This window comes from Equus quagga, chromosome 17 (genome assembly GCF_021613505.1).
Source record: "Equus quagga isolate Etosha38 chromosome 17, UCLA_HA_Equagga_1.0, whole genome shotgun sequence".
In the NCBI taxonomy this organism is placed as follows: Eukaryota; Metazoa; Chordata; class Mammalia; order Perissodactyla; family Equidae; genus Equus; species Equus quagga.
Genome location: NC_060283.1, coordinates 4,964,960 through 4,989,880, shown reverse-complemented (window position 1 = coordinate 4,989,880; position 24,921 = coordinate 4,964,960). Strand labels below are relative to the sequence as shown.

The 24,921-nt window shown below is 49.2% G+C and overlaps 1 protein-coding gene across 5 annotated transcripts in view; it reads right to left on the bottom strand.

Annotated features, from left to right (window-relative positions):
- CHKA (choline kinase alpha) overlaps positions 1-24,921 on the bottom strand; it is a 51,360-nt gene that overhangs the window by 11,127 nt on the left and 15,312 nt on the right. The window contains exons 1-9 of one of the 5 annotated variants that reach the window (XM_046643289.1): positions 24,479-24,590; positions 18,998-19,057; positions 18,850-18,881; positions 14,668-14,697; positions 13,563-13,616; positions 5,293-5,406; positions 2,270-2,403; positions 1,799-1,903; positions 750-808 (exon numbers count right to left, since the gene is read on the bottom strand). In XM_046643289.1, coding sequence (XP_046499245.1) covers positions 750-808; positions 1,799-1,903; positions 2,270-2,403; positions 5,293-5,406; positions 13,563-13,616; positions 14,668-14,697; positions 18,850-18,881; positions 18,998-19,049 — 580 coding nt within the window. In that variant the 5' untranslated portion in view covers positions 19,050-19,057; positions 24,479-24,590. Of the gene's footprint in view, positions 1-749; positions 809-1,798; positions 1,904-2,269; positions 2,404-5,292; positions 5,407-13,562; positions 13,617-14,667; positions 14,698-18,849; positions 18,882-18,997; positions 19,058-24,478; positions 24,591-24,921 lie in introns of those variants that run through there. The other 4 variants (XM_046643292.1, XM_046643290.1, XM_046643293.1 and 1 more) reach the window with 4 other exon arrangements.

Below are 24,921 nucleotides of genomic sequence, written 5' to 3'. Positions count from 1 at the left end.
CTGAAAAGAGAAGTGGGGGCTGATGCCAAAGCAGCGGAACAGAGGGAACGGACGCCTCCCTATCCTGGCCTGCGGCTGCCCTTACTGCCAGGGGGCCCCCCCGACCCATCTGCTGACGTCTGCGCAGCTCCCTGTCGCCTGGGGCTGACAGGTCCACACCCTGCCTGACCTGACCTGGCCAGCAATCATCAGCTCATTAGTAAAAGGTATTTTGGCTCACACCAATGTCCTCTTGACGGCCAGTCTTCGACAGGGACCGCATGCGGACCGACACTGAGAGGGCAGGCGGCTTCGACAGGCAGCCCCGTGTGCCCGGTCAGGAGGCGCGGCCGGACTGGGGGAGGTGGGCCTGCGCGTCTGTCTGTCTCACATTCAGTCACACGTGTCCGACCAGCGTTAAACACCGAGCAAACACTGACTCAGGAAGTCTCAGTCCTCCATCCCAGCTCCCAGTTCACTGAACTTTCTCAGAGTTTTTCCTATAAATCTATTTTTTCCAGAGATGGGATGATACCCTACATGTCTTTCTAAAACAGCTTTTTTCGCGTAACACGCCCTGGAGATTTCTCTGTTGGTCCGGATACAACTCGACCTCGCTCTCTCTAACAGTCATACCACACCCCACTGCACGGCTGTGCCCTGAGCTGACGCGCCCCCTCCTCTCACAGACCTGGGGCTCCTCACACACGGGAGGCACGTGTCACGTCCACATGTGAGCCATCTCCAGCATAACAGGCAGCAACTCTTACCTTCCTGACAGTCATTGTGACAAAAGACGACTGGAGACGGAGTGGACTCGAGCAATGACCTGGAAGAGGAAGGTTTCGTTATTACCTGTCACACTTTTAAGCTAGATGCAAACAGCCTGGCTCTCTCAGAACGCCCAGCACCGTCTCAGCGCTCCAAACCAACACTCGGCCTCTGTGTAACGTGTTCACACCAATTCTGAAAACTCCGTCACGATGTGGCGACCGTTCTACGGCAGCTCAAACTGGAAGTACACACGGGCCCGAGGATACCCGCTTCTCTGCGGCGGCCGGATCTTTGCACATGCTGTTCCTCTCCTGGAGGTCCCCTCCTCTCGTGCTGCTGGCCTGGGCCTGCAGCCCCTCCTCAGAGAACCCGTCCCTGACCGCTGACCCAGAGCAGACCCGCTACGTCGGTCTATTTTGGCCTCTGGTTTCCTTCACAGCACTTGTCACTCCTCGACATTATTTTACCTGTTGACTCGCTTTCTGTCTCTCCTAATAAAACAGAAGCTCCCTGAAGAAGGTCTCGATCACCGTTGCCTCAGCACCAACCACAACGGCCGGCACAGCAGATGCTCACATATTTGAGTAATAGAAGGTGCAAACACTCACACTCAGGGACGTGTGCTAGAAGCTGCACCCCCACCCCCAGAGAGCCCGGAAGCCTCTACCGAGAGGCCGAGTCGGCTTCCTGCTCCACCCCCGCCTCTTGGGGTCAGCTCTTCCCCTCACGTGCTTACACTCCCAGCAAGCTCCACGGCCTGGTTTTTGCGTTCTGTTTTTGTTTCAGAAAAACCTACTGCCCTAGATGCTCTACGGCCCGAGTCACTGCCCATTCCTCTGGAACGTACTTCCTCCACGACACCTTCATGGGGGACCCAAGGAGGAGAGAGAGGACTCGTCAAACCCATCCATTCACACTGGTCCTGCACAACCAGAGTAAAGGCCGGAGCCACGCAGCGCCTGAGGAATGCTCCTGAGTGACCGGGAAGAGCTAAGTTTCCGGACAGATGCGCTGACCAGGTCAGGAGAGCGCGGCACAGACTCACCTCAGCTTTTCCAGCTCCAAAGGCAGATTGAACCTGAGGAATTTGTGCAGCTGCTTAACTCTGGCTTCCCCGGTGAACTTAATTCTCAGCACTTGGTTTAGATATCTTGCAAAAAAGGGGGAACAAAGGATCACTGCTCAGTTCATCGCGGCTTGTTCTTGGGGCCCTAGTTAAACGCAACCATGCGATGCCCGCAGGGACCCCAACCTCCACGACAGAGGGGAGGGCGGGGCCTGGGTTCAGCGCACCCCAGGGAGCAGAGTCTCTGCCCATCTACCTGTTCGGTAGCATTTCTGCAAATAGTCGTCTTCTTGGTTCAGGAATTGATTTCTACATGCAAGAAAGATTTATGCACGAAACCACCACCACCTGCACACCAGCCAACCACGTGGTTAACAACAGCTCCCTTCGGGCACCCCTGGGAGCCACCAGTGTCACACTAAGTGGGAGCCAGGCCATCTGATCACTTACTTTTCCATTGTTCCAAAAAGCCATTTTGGTTCCTTATTGAATGGCATTTTCATACCATGAAACGTGGCCATTTTCTCAGCGATTTCTGCAGAAATATCTGGCAAACTTAATTCTTCAGTGTCTAATCGCCGGCTCTGGAATAAAAAAGAGAGTGAGAAAACGGCATGTATCCGGTGACCCCCCAGTGTGAGATCCCACCATCGGGGGAGCAGAAGCCAGCTCTTGAGGGGCATCTGAGTCTCAGCCAGTGTACAGAACGCCCTCAGAAGGGGCACTGTGCCTGCGGACGGTGACCTGGCAGGGGGCTGTGGCGCTTCTCAGTGAGGGCAGGCCACCTCCACAGGCCGAGCTCATTCTGAACCCTTCCAGTGTGACAAAGTCCATATCTAGATGATCACATACTCCACAGGTCTGCCCTCTGTCGACTTGAGCACCCCCCCGAGGCTGGAGCCCAGGCCTCAGCAGCGCGCTCTGTGGCCAAGTGGCCAGCTCCTGTGCCAGCTCAGACCTCCGCCAGACACCTTGCAGGCGAGAGGCAGCGCTCAGAGCAGCTGCACTCAGAAGCAGCGCCGTGAGCTCAGGGTGAGCCAGCTCGCACTCATCCTGGAGGTGTCCCCACCTCGCCTGGCACAGAGCAGGCTCTCAGAGGGCAAAGCTAACAAAGGAGCAGAGGCGCCTAGTGGGGCTGACCCTCAGCTGCCGCTACCACAGGCTGCTCACGGGAGCTCAGTCACCTAAGGCCTGGACCCCTTTTCCACGTGAACTGCTCCCCTACAGAAACCCCCAGAGCTATTCCTCTGAAAACCCAAAGCGGTACAGCACAGGGGGTAGGAGTGGGTTTCCCCAACTCAGAGAAACCCCAGCTCAAATCAATCAAATTAGTTAACACTCTTTACTAAGTTACACGGCCAAGGGCAGGTTACTTATGCCTCTGTGCCTCGCTTTCCGGTTTCTGCATAATGGGAGCCACGACATTAAGTCCCTGTCGGGGCTGCTCTGAGCTACAGCCAACAGTGCAGGCAAGGACTTGGGGCCAGCGCCCGAGCAGGCGGTCTGCACAAATGGCAGGGGTCTGACGACTGGCGCTGAGAGTTCGCTGGAGGCATCAGCTCAGCCTTCTCAGCTCTGGAATCCTCCAAGGCGCCAGGTGAGCATGCCACCAAGGGACAGGGAGCTAGGCCTCTAGGGGCAGGACACAGGGCTTCTCAAGGCAGCTCATCGGCTTTCACAGGGCTCTGCTAAAAAAACGCCAGCAATTTGTTTGGCAACGTGGAAAATGTAAAGCTACAGCGCTCCAAGATGAGCAGGTCTCAGGATTCCATGTCCTCTCGCAGCAGAGAAACAGAGAAGGAGAAATATGAGACTGTCCACCATCGCTAGAGGTCACCACCCTCAGTGCCCTCTGAACGACAGCTATGGGATCCAGGCAAGACAGGAAAACTTTCACTATGCAGTGATCAATATATACAACAGAGTCCAGAACCTCGGAACGAGCACAGCATCAGTCCCACGGACCCACAGCTCTCTGCCCTGACCCCAGCTCCCTTTCTCTGTGAGACAGTCCCATTACTCGGAGCTGTGTTCATTGGTCCCTTATCTTTCCTAAAAACAGAAGTTTCACCACATGTGTATTCATTTATTAAAGACTTTTAATGTGCATTTTATTAGGCTTATAAAAATGGTATGATACCATTTGTAGTTTCCTGCAACCAGGTTTTATCACAACATGTTTTTAAGATGCATCCATCCTGCCACATGTAACCTACAAAGTGTTTTTATATTTGCAAAATTCTTTCAAAGTCTTTACTCTCTCATTTGAGTCTCATGCCAGAGAGCTCTTACTGTCTTTACTGGGAAAATTACGACTGAAAACACAGCCACGTGCCAAGACAAGCGCCAGGGAAGAGACTAAAGGCAACAGGCATAGGGAGGGCAGCATGCACTCATTTAACACCCCCGGGATGGCGGCTGGCATATATGGCGCCACCGTGTACACCAGAAGATGGTGCCCTTCCTGGAGAGCGAGAGCACAAGAAGGCTCCTGGCCCTGGGCTGTGGGGTCAGACAAAGGAAGCCCAGCCCCCTGCCCCTGGCTGGACACAGTTTAAATCCTGGTGAGCAGAGCATCCTGTCAGCCAGATGTCCTTATGCTTTGCGCCACCTGCACAACTGTACAGGCCGGGCCTGCACACACGGGGGGCCAAGACACCACGTGAGGCAGGGCATGAAACGGCAGCCATTCCTGACCCTAGTCCCCAAGGAGCTTACACTTGTTAAGAGGGGAAAACCTTCACGACATCTGCAAGCAGGGACACAGGCCAGCCGTGCTCAGCATCTCCACCCAAAGGAGCTGGTCACAAGGCTCCGAGTCACCCCACACTCGCCTCACGGGAGCTCCTGAGGCTCGAAGGCCTCTGCGGGGCCGGGTGGGTGGGGGCAGGGCCAGCACCCATAATCTAAACTACGCCCGGTGGCAGATGTCACAGCAGCATTACAAATGCCTCAGAACAGCGAGAAAGGGAACACAGGCCTGACTCTCAGCAACAGAGGATGTGAGCAGGGCCTCGAAACGTCAGAGGAAGCTGACGGGCCTGTGGGCAGGTGGACTCAAGTGAGGCGCTCAAAGGGAGACAAGGCAAAGGGCAGCGGCGGCCCCCGCGGGCGGGTACCAGAGACAGCACGGCGTGGCCGGGCCAAGCGTCCTGCAGCGAGCTCTACAGAGAGGGCCCAGAAGTCGGGAGAAGCAAGGGGAGAGGGGAAAGCTTCGGAGCGAGCAGCTTTAGGGGACCATGGATGTTAAGTTGCATATGCATTTTTGATTTGGATATTACCTTTGCAGGAAAGACAGAGCTTCTGAAGCAAACCCAATGAAAACGTGGTTTTCTCCATTTCTGATACAGTTTAACGATACAGGTCACATTGACTACTTCAGGCCACAGCATCTCAGGCTCTCGAAGCCTGAGACGAAGAACTCACCTCCCGGCTGTGGCACACGGCAACCACGGGTCGCAAACACATCTTACCGGGATGAACTGCTCCAGGCGGCCCTGGGGGAAGATGCCGTACAGCTTCGGCCCGAGGGACCTCTCGGCGAGAATGGCGAACATGACGCTCTCCAGCACCATGGCCTCGGCCCCCTGCAACAGACGCGGCACACGGGGTCACTGACGCGGCCCCACGGGGCTCTGGCGCGCTTGCGCACGAGCAGCTCCACGCCTGGACATCTGATCGTTATTACCGTCCCCATTTTAAATACAGGGCAACAGAGGTCAACAGATCTTAGAATCTGCAGGGTCCACGCTTATAAGCAGCACACTATATCGACGAGATTTAAAATTCAAATTTAATTTAGGTCACTGGCTCCAAAAACATAAGAACATCAATATTTTATTGCTTGTATTTACTTCAAAACTCACACGAGACTCACCCTTGGCCTCCTATCCAAGGCCACACAACCACCACTCTGGGAGGGCAAGAGAGCCCAGGGCCTCTGCTGCTAACCTGGCCTGCCGGTCTGGTGGTGAGAGAATCACTGAGATCGGGGTCTCCGTGTTTTGGTCCAAAGAGCCCCCAGCATGGAGCACCCGAGGCTTCTCTTTGCTTTCTTATTCCCAATGTTCTCTGCCATCTAATGTTGGTCTTCTTGCCAAAATCTGTATGATGCTCCTATGTTCTGTCTCGAGTCCCATAATCATTTTGCCTTCAAAATCCATCTTTTGATCTCAGCTCAAATTCATTCTTTAGTCCTTTTCCCTTAAACAGCAAATTATAGCTTAACAGTTTCCTTCTGTTGGGGGGAGGGGCGAGAAAGGGTGCCCCCGGACCTCTTAAAGAGTTTCTGGACCGGAGCAGCTGAGGAGGGGCCGCAGGTGCGGTCTGAAGACACTTTGGGGTGATTCTGATTCACCCCTTGTTCAGAAACGTGCGTGGAGGACAGTGGCCCAGTGAGACAGCGTTCAAAGAGAACAGCTCTTTAAAACACACTCACGTGACAAGATGCAAACTGACAGACTTAGCGGGACGAACTTGCCAGGCAATGACATAACACCAAAGGGAGTGAGAAGAAAACCAAAAGGAAAAAGCCGCCTCCAGAGGCTACGGGACCACATTAGAGCAGAGAGTAATTCAGTCTCTTTTACACTTTGTGGGGGACTGGATTTGGGGATAATCCCCCACAATTACACAGTCTAGCTGCCTTCTTGTGCAATCCCCACCATTACGCTCTAACTGTCACCTTCTGAGGCCCAGTCCTTGCTTACTAATCCGTAGCTCTGTCCACAACGCCCGCTGGGAACCAGTGCGTCCCCCCAGAAGCCCTGCGCCGAAGCCCCAAGCCCCAGAGCGACGGCACGTGAGGTGGGCCTTGGGGTGGCTGGGTTCAAATGGGGCCATGAGGGTGGGGCCCTAGGGGATGAGCGTCCTCAGAGGGGACACACCAGAGCTTGCATGCTCTCTCCGCCCCGTGAGGACGCAAGGGGAGGACGGCGCCACGAGCCAGGGGACGGCTCTCACCAGAACCCGCCGTGCTGGCCCCCTGCTCCCGGGCCTCCAGCCTGCGGAGCTGTGAGGAATCCGTGTGGTTTATGCCCCGCCCCGGGTTGTCCATGACGTGGCCTGAGCAGACTAACACAACGACAACACAGACCCAGCACTGATCTGCCACGTTCACGGGTTTTGGAGCAGGATTTGAGATCACATAGGTTTCACTCCTGGAACCTTTAGAGAACGGCTAATTCCTAACAGCTATTTAGCTGGCAAATGTTTCCACTCGCTCATCTGACCTCACAGCAAACCTGTGAGGGCGGCACGGTCACCGCTGCCCCCGTTTACCTCAAGTCCAGCATCAGAGATGCCCTACGGGACACTGTCCCCAAGGTCTGCAACGCCTCTCCCAACCTCTCCACTCGGATACGCCTGGGTGCCCAAGGGGCTGTGGGGCCGCCCACACTGAGGGAAGCGCAGAAGCGGAGGCCAGGCATCTCAGGGGACGAGGGGGCTGAATCTGGCACCCCGAGCGAGGAGGCTGCCGTAGCGGCTCTTCGCAGCTCTCAGCCACCTGTAATCTCCCACCTCAAAATTCTAGCCTGCTCCCCACTCGTTTCCAAAGCGTAGGATCAGGATGCTCTGCCCGGCCGTCCAGAACTCTGTCGGAATGAAAGCCTGTTTTTCAGCTCTCCTCTGTGGACTGACTAAGCTGAAGGGCCTTAGGATGGCACTGTACAAAACACACACGTGTGTCCAGTCCTACACAGCCCTTGAAGTTTGCAATGCAAGTTGTCTACACAGACGGAAACCTCGCTCGATGATTTTGACAAACTTGGCATTTGCACCTCGTGTGCACAGAGGACAAAGGCTCCTGGGAGCTGACTTCACAGGAAGCACTGTCACTGGCACTTGGGCTAAACCCACACTGTCCAGAACCCCCGGGCCACCACGTCAACCCATCAGGAGGATGGTGGAGAGGAGATGGAAAGAGACTTAAGAACTTTCCGGTTCTCTTTCGCATTGCTCTGAGCACTGTACACAGGAACCTCTCTGTTCGCATGGAATACTGCAGTTTCCTCTTTGTTCAGGGGGGAGAAGGGGGATGGTGTGCGGAGGGGAGAACTTAGAGGGGAAGAAAATGAAAGAAAACACTAAGTCACAAGCCAGAAAAATGGGTAGTTAAGAAGGAGAGCAGGCAGCTTAGAACGACGGCATCAACTACGGGTGGTCTTTCCGCCACCACTAGGTCTCCAAACACCGTCCGGCTTGTTCCCTGAGGAGAGTGAGCACAATAAAGGACAGAATGGACACAACCCAGCCTAGGGCCCCACCCAGCCGCCTCAGCCAGGGGCCGTCCAACCACAGCTGGTCCTACTCTCTCGGGAGAGACGATCAGTGCCTCAACTTGAAAGGACTTACTCTGGCTTCAGAAATATTCATTCATAAATTCACCCAAAAATATTGATTGAAGCCTCCTATGTGCCTGGCACTGCGTAAGCCCTGGGAAACACAAACAAGATACCACGGCCCCCACCCGCATGGAGCCTGCATTCTAGGGGGAGAAACAGATGGCAGTGAGCAGGTCCAAGGGCAGAGTGGGACAAGTGCAGCGAAGGACCAGAGGGTGACAGGACAGCGTGATGGGGCAGCTACTCCAAGGAGACACCCTGACAGCTGAGCGGGGAGAGGAGGCACACAGAGGCCCGCAGGGAAGCCCGGGGCTGAGGTAGGAATGAGGTGGCGGGGCCGGGGGGGGGCACGTGCAGCAGGGCAGGGCAATCAAGGAAGAGACAATCCAGCCCGGAGAGGCTGGCAGGCCCGCCGAGTGGGCTGGCTGTCTGCAAGGCCTGGCCAGAGAGACAGTCCTCAGCACACTGACGGTCGTCAAAACTAATGAACCAGCTGAAGAGGAGGAACCAGCACGGAGCCTGGGAACTCCCGATGTCTGTTAGCAGTGGCTTCCACGTGGCTGGAATGCATTTTACATGGCAGCTCATCACATACACCCGCCTACGACGAACCTTATATGCTCGCAACCTGCAATGCTTTCTGCTGTTTTCTACTCTATTTCATTAAAAAAAGACAACAAAAAACGCTGACATTTCCTGCCCCATTCGAGGTGTGTGACCCACCACCTGAACAGCTGATTTAGCTGGGGGCAGCAGGAGGGACCAGGAAAGGATGCGGGGGAAGAGAAGCTGTCTGATGTCACGACGGAGAGGGACATTCTGTGTCAGATGCTGCCGAGGGGACAAGTAGGGGCAAGAGGAAAGTGGCCACTGGATTTGGCAACGTGGAAGTCAGTGACAAACACCAGAGAGGTTCCAGGAGCCGCGGGGGCAGGTGTCAGACTGGGGCCGGTGAAGAGCAAATAGAGGGGGGAAGAGACCAGAGGGGCGGAGGGGAGGTGTTTAGACTGACTTTTCACTTTATCTGTACAGATTTACTTCTCTAAAAAAACTAAAATCCAGTCCTAAGAATATCGAGATTATGAACCCCTTGGGAAGACACAACAGCGTTTCTGTGTTATTCTTGCCCAAAATGCATAACCTCATTCCAATCATGAGAAAAGATGAGACAAAACTGAGAGGGTATTCTACAAAATAACTGGTCTTCATAAGTATCAATACGGCGAATAAGAAAAAAGCAGAGCTGTACAGATTGCCAAAGACTAAGGAAAAACAACCACCCATGCAAGGTTGGGGTGCTGCTAAATCCCAGGACAGAACACAAGAAGACATCAGTGGAAAAGCCTGAGATACCCAAAGACGGCCTGTCGTTTAGTTAGTATCGCTGGCTTCCTGGTTTCGATCACTGCCCTGTGGCTGCGTAAAGATATAACAGCGGGGAAGCTGGGGAAGGGGCAGGTGGGACCTCTGTACTATTTCTGCAACTTTTAAGTTCACAATGAATTTGAAATAAAAGGTTAAAAATAAATAAATGCATATAAAAAAAGACTGCCATTAAGGAACATGACAAAACAAGTTACTGATTCTGTATGGTGGGAATAAAGGTATTTATTATGGTATTCTTGTACTGTCCCATACTTTCAAAACTTTTTCCAAAAAAAGGGATTGGAAAGTGAGAAGGCAGAGAGCACGTGTTAATACTCTCTCAAGAAATCCTGGGGCCGGCCCTGTGGCCGAGTGGTTAAGTTCGCGAGCTCCGCTTCGGCGGCCCAGGGTTTCACTGGTTCAGATCCTGGGCGCGGACATGGCACCGCTCATCAGGCCATGCTGAGGTGGCGTCCCACATGCCACAACTAGAAGGACTTGCAACTAAAATATACAACTATGTACTGGGGGATTTGGGGAGAAAAAGCAAAAAAAAAAAAAAAGAGAGAGACTGGCAACAGTTGCTAGCTCAGGTGCCAATCTTTAAAAAAAAAAAGAAATCTTGGGGGGGCTCCCCAGTGGCATAGTTGCTGGGTTCGCGTGCTCCACTTCGGCAGCCCGGGGTTCGCAGGTTTGGATCCCGGGTGTGGACATACACACTGCTCATCAAGCCACACTGTGGCAGGCGTCCCACAAACAGAGTAGAGGAAGATGGGCACGGATGTTAGCTCAGGGCCAGTCTTCCCCAGCAAAAACAGAAGGACTGGCAGCAGATGTTAGCTCAGGGCTAATCTTCCTCAAAAAAAAAAAAAAACAAAACTTAAAAAAGAAATCTTGCTACCAGAGGGAGCTACATGGGGTGAGGCCAAGGAGAGCATGAGTCCAGCAAGCCGTGTCACCGTGCAGAGGGCCACAGCAGTAGGTGGAAGGGCAGCAGCCAGTGGGCAGGGAGAGAGAAGAGCTGGAGCTGGAGCACGAGGAAGGACAAGTCTGTGGACAGGACGGGGGCGAACACAGAGGGCTCCCGTATTTGGTAGTGGGAAGATGAGGACACAGCAGCCATCCAAGGCTGAGGTCCCAGTGCCTGCTCAGGGTAGGGAGGGGAGGTCTGAAGCACAGACTCAGGTCAGGAAGGCAGCCTCCGAGACTCTGCAGGCTCCCGCTGGAGGCTCTGCACCGTGAACTGAGGCAGAGCCAGTCCTCCCAGTGCTGTCATTGTCGTCTAACAATCCTCAGTTGCTTGGGTGCAGCACAGAGAAGGCAAATAGGTGGCTGGGTCTGAAGAGCAAGCCAGACACAGAAATCATCACCGAAGCAGGGTAGCTATCAGGACGGGTGTGGGTGGCAGGGCCTCGAGGCTCGAGCCTCAAAGGAACTAGGGTTTTCAGCAGAGGAGAAATGGAAACAGAAACGAGGAAGGAGCAAGAAGAACCATCCCCACCAGTGGCCCCGACGTCCATGGGAAGTGATAGAAAAAACATCCTCCTGGAGCGGGCTGCAGGGGAGGGGTCCCTAGGGAAGGCGAGGACCCGGAGAGGACCAGTCAGTAGAGGAAATGTCCCGAAGAGAGGGAACAAAGACTGCTGACAAAGACCAGCCATTCAAAGGGGCTCAACAAAGACAAACTTCCTTCTCCATTCTGACAGCCAACTGCCCACTTTTGACCCAAAAGGACCATACACAAGATCAGATCACCTGTTTTCTGCTGAGCAGAAACCCAGCAGGAGGAAGAAGCAATGTGGCAGTGACGGATGGGTCACCTGAAGCGAGGGCAACTCAGACTGATGAGAAGAAGGGACAAGAAGTGTGTGCGCACTGGCAGGCAAGGGGCAGAACCTTCCAGAGCCGTCCACTGGCACCCGCTGCAGCCAGCGTTCAACAATCTTCTATCACCCCCTGCTATACACCAAGCAGGGGAGCGGCAGCGACATCCTGCCCTGAGTTTAGACTGTCACGAGAACAGGCAGCCATCACTTAACACTGAAAATGTACAGCCATGGAAGGTACAGGGGAGAGGCAGAGGGTGCCGGGGGAGCAAGGACGGAGGAAACCCAGCCTAGGGAGCAGGAGGGGACTCCCTGTGGAAGGGACCTGAGCTGAGATCCTGATTGTAAGCCAAGTGGAGGCTGGGAAATGGGCAAAGAATGGAGCATTCCAGGCAGAAGGAGAAGCGTCTGCAAAGGCCCTGTGACAGGAAGGAAACCCCATAGTTTAGGGCAACACGCTGGAGAGCAGGGAATGGGGGGCAGTGGTAAGATGAGACTGGAGCGCTCAGCAGCATCAGGCCTCAGGGTTCTGTTGGACAAAGCCCACCCAACTCAGCCCCGAACAGAGACTGAGCGCGGGAGGGATTCAAGCAAGAGGATAACGTGATGAGATGAGGAATTCAAAAGATGACTCCAGTGACGAAGAAGGGCATGGTTTGTGGGAGCCCACGGAGGAGAGGGTGGCCGCCTGGACCAGGGAGGTGGGAGGCACAGAGGGAGAAGCGGGCAGAGCCCAGGTCTAGCTCAAAGGACAGTCTGGATGTGGGGGGAGGGAGAGAAGAGCAGCAGAGGTGACCCCCGGCTTTCCAGCCTGCACAGACAGGGCGGGTTCAGGCTTTGCTGCGGGGAGGAGAGGCGATCACGGCTTCACTGTGGACCTGGCGAGACACCCAGAGAGACTGTAGCGGACGGCATCAGCTCCACACAGAGGTGTGGGCCTCAGCCGCGAACCCCCGGCCTACGGGAGAAATGCAAGCACAGGGTTTGGATCTGCGGGCCTGGGGAGAGAGCGCAGGATGGGAGGGGGGCCTCGGGCCGACTCACAGGGAATTCCAGCACTGAAGACGACAGGAGGACGAGCCTAGGAAGGAGACTCAGGAGAAAGGAGAGATCTTTACTTTGTGTCTCTGTCTCCGGCTGCCGCTGCCGTAGGGAAGGAAATATTTCAAAAAGGGCAGGGGTCATGTCAAATGCTGCTGAGAAGTCAAGATAAAATGAGAACTGAAAATCTTCTCTGGATTTAGCATCCTGGAGGTCCTAGGGATCCAAGATTTTCAACTGCCGGGACATACAAAGGGCTATGCAGGAAGGGCTCAGAACGGCTGAAAACAGGATGGCAATCACTTCCCAGTCGATGACCTAGTGTCACCCCAGCGAGCACAAGTTCAAGATGCTCTAGCCCAGGGCCTCCAGAGCAGGGCGCGTGCAGACCAAGCCCGGAGCGAGAGGGGAACACAGCAGCACTGCCGCTCCTGGATGGTCTCACCTCTTCAGTCTCTATCTCTTGATTATTTTAATAGTTAGTAGACAGTTAGTAAAATCCATGTGTAGACACGTTTTCTATGTTGTGTGTGTGTACATACATACACACACACACACACACACACCCCTTATACACAAACCTGCATACACTGGGCGAGTATGCTCCAAAGTGGTTCACTCCCCAGAGAGAGGAGACCACTGCTCCGGACCCCCCACTTCTGAGCCTCAAGACGGGACATCAGTGCTCTCAACCTCAAGATCTTCTGAATGTGCATTTCAGAAAGTGGGCCCTTTGAACTCCAATCTCGTTGTTATTAAAAAGCCTTTCCAACCTGGGCACCGTGCAGAGGAAAAGCTCTCCGACTTGTCCCAGGGAACAGCGGCCACTGAAACAACCGGGCAGGGACAGCCACGAGGCAGCAGCGAAAGCCACATCGCCTCCACATCAGAATATCATGCACAAGCGTGACGCCACCTGCCATCGCCTAGCACCCAAATGCTGTTTAGATGGCCCTGAAGACACCGCTGTCAGCTCCCTACGCTCTCAGTAGGAACTGGGACACCCACTGTTCACCGGGTCTGACTCCCGATCTACCAAGAGCCCATGCTCTGCGACAGACAGACCGGACTCTCCGGGGGCAAGGAAGGGGCCTGCCACACCAGAGCCCCAAGGTCGCTAACGCCAGTTGACACTTGTACAGATGCGGAATGGACTCAATTACTTACTTGAAATTCATTTTCTTTCTGAGCTTGTTCGGATCCCTCTTTATTACAGGACCTCTACGAATGAGAAAAAGCAAACACTTCCGGTGAGATGGGGAACACCAAGCAGACACTAACTTTGCAACCACCAGAACAGTCAGGGTTTACAAAACATCACCGATCTTTAAGAAGTGGTTCTCAGCCCACTGATGGCAGCGGTAGCAGTGTGAAGGGCACCCCCAGTGTCCAGCACTAGCACTGACACTTGAGGAGCTACTTCATGTCTGTACGAGAAAAGGGGCGTGCTGCCGAGACCAGAGAGCGGTGCCTCTCACAACCATCCCCGTATACCTTGTCACAATTTCATTGTGCGAGGAAAGCCAATAGAAGTGCTTTTCCTATCAGCCAAATGGTCAGGTTGAGTCTCTCCAATTTAGCTAGATGGTTCTGTCAAGTCAACACTATCCTAAGGACGGCTTTCTTCCTGCCGGAACATGGAGCGCACCCATGCCCGTGCCAGCCATGGGCAACACGAAGCCCCGACAGGGAAGAAAGCCTCTCACAGGTGGGACTGGGGCAGAGCCTGCAGGCACCAGCTGGCCCCCTTCACAGACTGGCCCTGCGCCTTCCGCCCATCGTGAGCTCAATCGGAATTCCTCCTCCACCAAAGAGAGGACGGTGCGAACTTAATAAGGTCCCTAAACTTATTTCATATAAGCATGTATTAAGGGATACTTTTACAGCACTTTCCTCAACGAAATTGCAAATCACTGGCAACCAGGATTCTAGCATTAACGACTAGATCATTAACTACCAAATCATTAACTACCAAAAGCAACTCTTGGGCTCTGTTCTCTCTTCATGGCACAGACCTTATCTTTTAAAAGCAACCCCCACCCCGAATGCTTTAAAAACCCTCCTACTATCTTTAACCCGGGGGCGGGGAAAAGCAAGGCAGAAACTTAAGTGTCATGTCACAATTTTATACCCAAATACTGCCCCTAGAAATATGTTATTTGTTACAATTAAACTAAGTCTGCTTAAGCCAGACACAGAAGGAAGGCCCATAAAGGAAGCTCTTTAAAAAATTTAAGGTAAAAGATGCTTGAACACCCCAAGAAAAACATACCTTTCCATTCCACAGCTTTATCAAAAATACCTGTACCAAGGGTGGAAAGTGTGGACAGGAAAAAAAATGCCACGTTAAGCAACACCAGCTATGCTAGCACCGTTCAACAAACCCAGTGATTTAAAGCGGCCACTCTCATCCATCACACACGGAAATGACATTCCACAGACGTTTTAATGCGTGTTTTGTATAAACAGCATATGTTCTAGCTTACTCAATACAAAGATAAACAAAATAAACATCCACGTTCATAAACTATCTGCAAAAGGCTTGCACTTAGACATATTCAGTAATATCTTTAACATACAGTTAAGTACATTTTGTACAAAGTACAGAAAGTATAAATGGGGGGTATATCATATTTTCGTTGGTGTCATCTGCATTTCTCTGATGAAAAGATGCTACAGGTTAAATCCCGTTACAATGAAAGCTACAAAAATCAAAATACTACAAAAACCCTTTCAGACCCTTGCTGATGGTTTGACATATATGATATGACAAACCCCATTATCATAAAGAGGGAGCTTCACTCCATTTTTTTTTCCCCCTGAGGAAGATTAGCCCTGCGCTAAGATCTGTTGCCAATCTTCCTCTTTTTTTGCTGAGGACGATTAGCCCTGAGCTAACATCTGTGCCAATCTTCCTCCACTTTATATGTGGGTCGCCACCACAGCATGGCTGACAAGTGGTGTAGGTCCACACCCAGGATCCGAACCTGCGAACCTGGGCTGCCGAAGCAGGGCATGCCATACTTAACCACTACACCACGGGGCCAGTCCCTAAACTCACACTTTAGGTGTCTCCTCTCCCCAGTGGCCCACAAGTTCCTAATGAATAGGATCCATCTTTTATTTATTGTTAGTATCCGTCCAAAGTACCAAGCAGATGCTGGTGCTCACCATACTTTCTGGACGGCACGAAAAATGAACACCGTCGCTGTGAAGTCAAGGCAGGCCAGCTCAGGGAGCAAGTGAGGGGGCCAGAGCCGAGTGGCCATGGCAAACTCACATCCTCGACCCTGGCAGTGGGAAGACCGGCTACGGTGTTCATTAGAATGCTGAGTGGGGCTGAAACATCCCCCAAACATCAAAGCTTTCTTGTGTTTTTTTCTCCCTGAGGAAAGTTAAGAACAAAAAAAGTTCTATAATCTGATATATTGCATACTGATACTTTGTAGGAAAAGCTTTAAGACAAATAAGGAATTTGGATATCCTACTGAAATCTGTTGTAACGGGATTTGACCTGTACAAGATTCTAAATGACTATGGTTATTCCTATGCTGTTATTACTCCCACTGTATCTTCGTAGGGAGATACAGTTAATGGGTTATTTAGCCAACAGAAGTCCCTTTCCCTCATCCAATGGCGTTCTCAAAAGCAAGTCAATTCGTCCAAAGTTAGAGATTGGCTTAGTTCCCAAGGCCATTCCTTTTGAACATATTAGCACCATTAAGTGGGAATGGATTCCATTAGTAATTTGCCCACCCCTGCCCACTCCGTTCCACCCCCAAATAAATGCATTACTGATCCCATGAGAGCACCACCATGAAGGCAAGATGGACTTCTGCCACAGTCAGCCCTCTGTTCTGTTTCCTCAGTACAGAATGTTCGGGTGCCCTCAATCCTGTCAACAAGAAGAGGAACTCCAGGAAATCTTGAAGCAAGAAGACGTCAAGAGAAGGCGAGAGAAGAGGCCTCCCTGTGGTGAGCCAAGAGGACAGGGACTCGTACTGCCAAGAAAGAGGCTAGAGAACGTTCTAGTCCAGGAAGACAGGAAATAAAATATATCTTGGAATCTGTGGGATCTTACTTCAGAGGCACATATTTATTCAAAGCAGACATTAAACTATATCGTGCAAATACTTAACATGACTCCAAATTTTTCGTCAACTAACTTGCATATTAATGAAAATTAACTTTCTTAAGTTATAAAACAAAACTTTTTACATTTATTTGAAATTTGAACACTTGTTATTTAGTATTAAATAATTATTAGAAATTTTTGATGTAAACGTTATCGTGGCTGTGTTTTTTTAAAATCACCTTCTGCAGACACAGATTGAAACATTCATGGAACAAATACCATGAAGTCTGGAATTTACTTTGGAACAACCCTGGCGAATGAGGAGAGTGAAGGGGAAAGAAGACTGGTCAGAGGAGAGGCGGGTTCTGGGCCCTGGGCTCATTACACCCTTCTCCTCCACCTCTGTAACAGCTCAAACTCTCCATCAGACAACAGGTTCTAAAATAAACTGAAATCTCAACACCCAAGAAGAATGCATCAAACATGCTTAAGGAGACACCCAACTCTATGAATATGTTAGTTTTCAAAATGTTCTATTTCACGCTTTGAAAAGAAAATAAAAATCAAAAGGCAGTAAGACAACTTTAGGGGCTAAGATGAGCAAAATGCACTTGAGTGAATGGTGTCCTATACAAGATCCGCTAAGGCAGAGCCACCCGCGAGACGGGCCGGGAAAAGCCAGGAGTCAGCTACAAAGAATGACGTCATCAAGAGCCTAATTGATTGGAAAGGCTAATTAAGAAATCAAACCGCCATCAATTACAGAAAATGTTATAATAAAGAAGTAGCCACTACGTTAAATATAATGGCGGCTACAGAAATAAAAAGATACAAATAAGAGGGTTTTACAGAAACATGGAGGACATTGTCTTTCCACCAGCCCTTCCCCACCAAAAAAGAACTCACTGGATCATTCAGCTGTTGTCTCTTTTAAAGGCTCTATGAAGAGTAAGTTGATTGTGGCCTTTTAAAAGCACTTTGGGATCCATAGTGAGTGATTAAGAAAGAACAACCCAAATGCTGCCTAGACAACTCACAGGGCATGTAAGCTTTGGTCCAGGAAGGCCTCCAACTCTCCACTAACCTGGAACTGTCCTCATGAGCCGAGTCCCGAGCAAGTCCCAGACCACCCGCACTCGCCCAAGAATAACGCTGTGCCGCCCTACTCGAATGCTCAGTCCCCGGGAGACTCACGGGCCCAGGGGTGACACAGGCTTCCTTGCCGGGTAGTCTGTGACTCTGAAGACTTCTAAGATCCACCCTGGTCATCTGACCACTCTCGACTCTCCAGGAGACAGACGATGCTCAACACAGGGTGGCACCTGTCACCATCCCTTGTCATCACGAGACCCTGTTCCATCGCTCAGGTAAGCTGGCCCGGGAAAGTGCGAGAATCACGACTCCACAGAGCGTACAGTAGTCATGCAGCTCTTTCCACTAACATCCAGAAGTTCATTCTCTTTTCAACGTCATCACAGACCCTAACTCTCCTTCTCCCTGATTTCTGTGAAACCATTCTGTATTTATTGCTTGTATGGTATCTTGTAGTATTTTCTGAAAATATTCTGCAGAGACCACAAGGCAATGATTTAAAGCACAGCTTATGTGATTATCTAATGAGCACGTACGAATTACAAGAATTTAAACAAATGATTTCTAACACTTTATGGTAGTGTCCAGAGTATCTTCAACTATCCCAAGGAACATTCTAGAACAATTTGATCTTTTTGAACTTTGCCAAGATCAAATGGCTTGATGAACATGAACAAGAGACTTGAACTTCTAAAAGGCTCTAGGTAGACAAATCGGCAGAAAGACAGGCGAGTGGAAGGCCAGGTAAAGGCTGCTCCTGTCAGGACCTTCTCAAACTCCATGTTGGCGCCAGGGGCACCTGCTTCCGCGAGACTCTCAGGGCGAAGCAAGGACAGCACAAGCACCCAGGGGCTGACTCACAAGCAACGTGTCTCCAGGAAGCGAGCCCTGGCTCGTCCCGCCTGTGTAGGCTGACACACGGAATCAGGACTACCGAAGTTCACAGAGGTCTCAGGGACGGCCAGGACACGAAAAAGGATGCCACTCGATAAGGACGAAGAAGAAAGTGTTTCTAACTCTGACCACAATGCCAATATAGCACGGTGTTTTCCTAACGCTGAAAGCAGAATGAAGGAAGGAAAAGCGAAATAGTTCAATTAGATTTTCAGGTTGAGGCCCACAAATTTTTTAAATTACTAAATGTTTGTCATTTTCTACTGAGGAAACAGAAGGAAGGGATCTGATTTGTCTTGGACAAAAAAAAAAAAACAAAACAGCAAAAAAAGCCCCCCAAAACAAAGTGATATATATTCAATATATAACATTGTGAAATCTCATTTACTGTACCTCTGTAAGCGCAGCACAAACCGTAGCTGGTGCTACTTAACAAAAGCATTACAAGTTTCTTTTTAAAAAGCATTTCTTGAAACCAAGAACAAAACGAAGGACATTAAAGCTGTAGAGAATGCTCCAGCTTCAGAGACTCATACTATACCGTGAATCGTGTCTGTCACCTGGAAACCAGGGTGCTCCAGGCACGATCGCATGGACAAGCCTGCAGCAGAGAACACATGCACAGACAGCTAAAGTGGCACATTGCCCCCATCACCCTTCACGCCTCCCAACGCAGACATTCCTTCCCAAGAGGGGTGGGCTGTGGCCACACCAGCGTTCAAGGACCAGAAATCTGTACTGGCTTCATGCTGTAAATCCCAAACATTTAAGACCAGCAAGACAAAGACACTTTGCATATGTCAAAATTAGACACAGTAGTCTGTGGTTTACTTAGCTACCAAAAGAAGGCACCAAAGCAGGTATGGAAGGACTATAGAGAGTAATTTGGCCACTATCACTGGAGAGTATTAACTGAAGAAATACTAGCTTAGAGCAAAGGGGAACACGCAATACTGGGAAAATGTTTTACTTCTGAGAAGGAAGTTTTGACTACCTTAGAAAATAGACATGATTATATCATACTCAGCATACCAGGGGATATTTTTTAAAGCAGAGTAGACAAAACAACTTGAACTCAGGAGGACCCTAATACAGTGAGAAAAAACACAGAATTCAGTGCTCAGTTACCAGGGACACGCGCTCACGGTCTCTGGGGACAAAGCAGGGCTCTTCGTGAGCGAGCAGGCCTACTGTCTGCACAGTCAGTGTGACCTTGTTCCAGAAAGAAATGATTGTCAGCAGCCCATAGCTGAATATTAACTATCTATGGGCTGTTCCGTATTTTATATTATAGCGTGGCTTAATTTCTAATTAAACTGGGGTTAAGAGAAAACAAGGAAGAGACGTTTTGTTTTCTCAATTCAAAAAAGACCGTGTCCCCAATTTTCATCTTTTGAATCACTAACACATATCTGCGTTGTGCCTTGATGCCTTTAATTTTATTACGGTTAGTACTCAAACAAGCACTAATATTAGCCTTCTATTACTCGAAAAACAAAACATTTTCCAGGACAACACTCGAGTGATCGTTGATGTGTACGATAAACGTTCATGCCTGTGAGACGGTTCAAAACAGTGAGGCCAGACCTCTCCATTCATGCACAGAAGGGCCCGGCCAACACGGAGCGCCGTTCTGACGGAGGAAGGGACAAAGCGCTCCTCTGACACTCCTGCCAACTGGCACAGGTTACACCGAGTGAACAATACGTACTGACACTGTGTCTTCCTCAATTCATGATAAATAAGCAAACTGGTTATTTGTAATCAGCCAAACTTGCTTCTTTGAAAAGGCTGCTACCGGACGCGGCCGACCTCATGCGCTTCCCAGTATCAGAAAGGAAAAAAAATCAGGTTACATTTACAGCTAATTTTATCATTTCAAGCTTGCTTCCAACAATTACATCTCTTTCCACAATGGCAAAGGCTCAACGAGGACTTCTCAAAACGTCTCTTCAACTCTCCTACTTCAGTTAGGGGGACTTTTAGAGTTGAATTTGGTTTTCCTTGTCTATGCAGCTAAGGAAAATAACCTCCTCGTTAAAACGAAAGCTAGCCTGTGTGAAAGACACTAAATTACCCTTTTTTTATGTAATAATTTCCTAGAAATACTGAACAGCTGTTTTTCAAAGCTGTGTGTGTATTATCTTGCTCATGTTCTCAAAAGGACCCATTCTTCCCCAGCACAGGGCTTTTCATAAGCCCTCTAAAGTTAACACGAATCCTAAGTAAACCTCCAGGACACAGTGAGGAGGTGTGCTTATGGCTCATCGTAGAGAAACAGGGGCTGGAAGCGCAGCTGTTTGTGAGAGAGACACTGGGGGCCTCCACCCAGTCAGGAGGTTTTCCCCGGCTTTCTGTACCTCACCCTTAGTGAGCTGCACCAAAGGGCAGTCATTTCACTGCCACCAAGGACATAAGGAAGTCAGACGTCTCACAACATCAAGATGGAGAAAGTTGAGACGCTTCTAAGTATTTGAAACCAAGTCACTTGCAAATGCCTGTCAATCAAAGGAATGTTGCTACTTAGTCTTTGAGTCTCACAGAGGTAAAAAATTCAACTAACACTTTTCAAAGAAGGAGAACGATTCTAACCCACCTCGAAGGATGCTACACCTGCCTGTGTTTACACAGCCAACCTAGAGGATACCGGCTACATCTGTATAAAGGCACATACGTGCAGAGGGACGTGTGCACTTTCCTCCCAAACAGAATAAAAAGAAGGAAAGCATGCCATTTGAATGGCACTATATTTAATTCTGTCTTTAATCCACCCATTTATGAAAGTACTGTGATTTATGATTTGGGCTCCATATTTGTTCAGCCACATCTCTTAATTCATACAAATCCTGACAAGCTACTATCAATTCTGGCAGTTGTTTTTGTTTCGCTGGGAACAAAAGCCTCATTGTACATCATAAACGTCCCTCTTTTCATTATAGGTCAGATTCAGAGAGCTGATCGTAAACCAGCAATATGATGGCACCTGTGCCCCAGCAAAAAAATAACAGGTATTTCCAAACTGAGTTGAAATTATTTGAAAAGGAACTTAAATTGACAGTAAGATCCTTGGCACAGTGCTGTGACAGCTCAACTTTTTTTTTTTTTTTTTTTAAAGATTTTATTTTTTCCTTTTTCTCCCCAAAGCCTCCCGGTACATAGTTGTGTATTCTTCGTTGTGGGTCCTTCTAGTTGTGGCATGTGGGATGCTGCCTCAGCGTGGTCTGATGAGCAGTGCCATGTCCGCGCCCAGGATTCGAACTAACGAAACACTGTGCCGCCTGCAGCGGAGCGCGCGAACTTAACCGCTCGGCCACGGGGCCAGCCCCGACAGCTCAACTTTTAAAGCACAGAGCAACCACCGCCTGGCTCCCCTCTACAGGCCCCGGCATCTCTGCCCCTACCTCCCTTCTCTCTCACGGCAGCCACCTTTCAGTCCCCGAATCTGGGTCCCCTCCTCATGTTGTCAATGTGTTCACAGTGACCAACAGTCTGCAATGGCCGTCAATGTCTGAAATTGGAACTGGCAACAAGCGCTCCTGCTAAACCCTGAAAAACTTGGGAACCAAAAATATTTAAATTTGGGGCCAAAATATTTCAATGTACATATTAGATTTAATACTTAAAGGTATTTAGATTTTAGGTTTTTAGTATTATTGAGTTCAAACGTCAACCAAAAAAGTATACTTGAACTAAAGATTCAACCGAGTAAATATATTGAAAATATAGATTCCCACCTCTGAAACAAAGGAACAGCTTTTTTCCAACAAAAATATGTTTATTGTCTAATAAATCAACTGTGGAATTGTCAGACACTTGCGCATCACCCGTCTAGCCAGCTGCTCATCCCCTTTCTATCCACCACGCTTCCAAACACAGCTTCTACCTTCCATCAGCAGACGTAGTTTCAGGAATGGAAACTAACGTTTGCCTAATACAAATATGATCAGGAAGCTAAATGTAGTGTGTCCCCCTACAAATTAGAATTGTATGTGAAACATATGCCATTCTATTAGTCTGGTAAGAGTTCATTCCATTTTAAATGGCTTCAGGTATTCCGCTACTTAATTTTCTGAGTTACCCAACAGTCTTTTTCATTCTTTCTTAAAAATAAATAGGGACATAGAATTCTGTTAAAACAAATTCTATACCCAGACATTTCTATTACACTTAAGTACTGTCAGGTAATAATTCTGGACTGCTAAAATTGAAAAAAGGACAAAATATTAACTACGTATAGTGGGTCTTTCTTCGGGGAGAAGATAACGACTAAGTCACAGGCTGTCTTGTAGCTGGCTTTTACTAATTTACCTGTCCAGGAACACTGCACACTCTAGAGCTGTGCTGTCCAATGCGGGAACCACCACTACATGGGACTGTTTCAATTAAAATTAAATAAAATTTAAAATTCCGTGCCTCGTTGTGCTTGCCGCATTTCAAGCATTCGACAGTCCCGTGTGGCTGGCGACCAGCATCCTGGAGAGCGCAGATCCGGAGCATTGCCCTCGCCTCGCTCATCGCACTGCGGCTCTAGAGGGAGCACAAGGCCTGACAGCCAGCTTACTCCAGTGCCTGGAGGAGCACACAGGGCACGTTTAAAACGCTCCTATTTAAGTTAGAAATAGAAACGAAAGCCTCATAAATCAGATTCAAACAAGAGTCTGATATCACATGAAATTCCAGCAGCTGGTTATTAAAGTATTTAAAAAGTACCGCTTAAATGAAAGCACACAAAATAAATGAACAGAAGTGGGATTTGATTGTTAAAGAATGTCAAAGGCCTCAAAAAAAAAAAAAAAAAAACGCTAAAGTCTGAATTCATCAAAAGTGCCGAAAAGACACTAATTGGGTATTTCAAAAACGGTGCTTTGAAACTGCAACTTGGTTTTTAAATAGAGAAACCAAACTGCATGGTGAACACAAGAACTTTTGCCCCTTGAGTATTACCAGGAAGGGCTCAGGGTCGGGTGGAAGGCAGCTATGTGTACCTAACGACAAAGGGGCCTCAGGTTCCCTCAGTAAAGTGCACACGACCTCGAACACGCTAACTTGTTGCCGACACTTTCAGATCCTGACCACTTTCACAACTCGACAGGCCAAGGGAAAACTACTCAGTCAAAGGTTCCATCACATTAGGACAACCTTCTAATGAATTAACACATAGGGTGCCAAGTTTAACTTTGATATTTCTAAACACAGAATTGAACTCTCCTAGCTATGGACATGACCTGCCTCTTAGATCAAGCTGAAACAGACTAGCCTTTAAAAAACTGAAGTCAGAAAACTATCCTTTATTTCGTGAAGATAAAAAGGGGCCCTTCCATAGAAGATTTAAACGGTATCAACATTCTACCACAGAAATATATTGACCAAACATTTCTATGTGTGGGCAGTAAAACATGGTATAAATAGTAAAAAAAATAAAAATAAAAAAATCTAGACATTTAGGATATTCTATAAGTGGTTAAGACAATTCAACAACTAAGACACTTTAATTGAAAATTATATTCAATTATTTAAGTAATATAAAAATTTAGAAAGATTATAAATCTAACAAATTCAGTTTTAAAGAAATCTTACCAGGAGGGAATTAATAAATTCAGTTTCACTGAAATTGCACTTTGTCCACTGAGACTAGCCTGCAACTTTTTGTTGATCATGCTATAAAAATAATACCTTCTCCGCATTAGAATTTTACAACCTAAGTCTGAGCTGAAAATTTCAATGTGTGGATAATCTGAGCATCATCAAGTACTATCAAAGATTTAACCAACATTATACTTTCTCTGGATATAAAGCTAAGAATATTTGTACTAGTTTACTGAGAAATAATAAGTAAAAACAGGAATTCACTTAGAACATAAACAAAAAACCAAGTTGTGCAGCCCAATTAAAACAAAAGCAATAGATTAAATAGCTTTAATAACACCGCTAAAGTATTTAAAATCTCTTCCCAGGTAATTCAGGAAAGAGGATTAAAAGTGCCAACAGGTCCCTCCCGTCCCCAAGCAGCCTACGAACTCACCATCTTTAGGATCGCGCCGTACAGCCGCAGGAGCACTTTCCGAGGCTCGTCACCAATGGTGGCCAGAGTGTCGGGTAGGGAGCACTGGAACAGCATGTTACTGAGGCCACCTCTGTCGGAAATAAGAGGACAGTGAGCACCTGTTTTGCAAGTAAGTGAATCACTCTTTCCGGATAACTGTGGATGAGAAGTCAGGACGCCACAAGACCTGTTGGAGTCTGTGTCTTCATCTATTCTCGTAGGAGACTACTTGCAACAGAAATGATTAACTCCACAGCTTTCAGATCAATGCCAGGAGTCACATTAAAAACAGGCAAGTTCCCAATCTGTCCTTCTAGATTGGTGTTGGGGGAGAGGTCTTTAAATTGCATGTGTGCACCTGCGCGTGGCGTCTGCCCCAGAGAATGACAGGGACCCAGGAGAGCTCTGTGCAGCACAGTGAA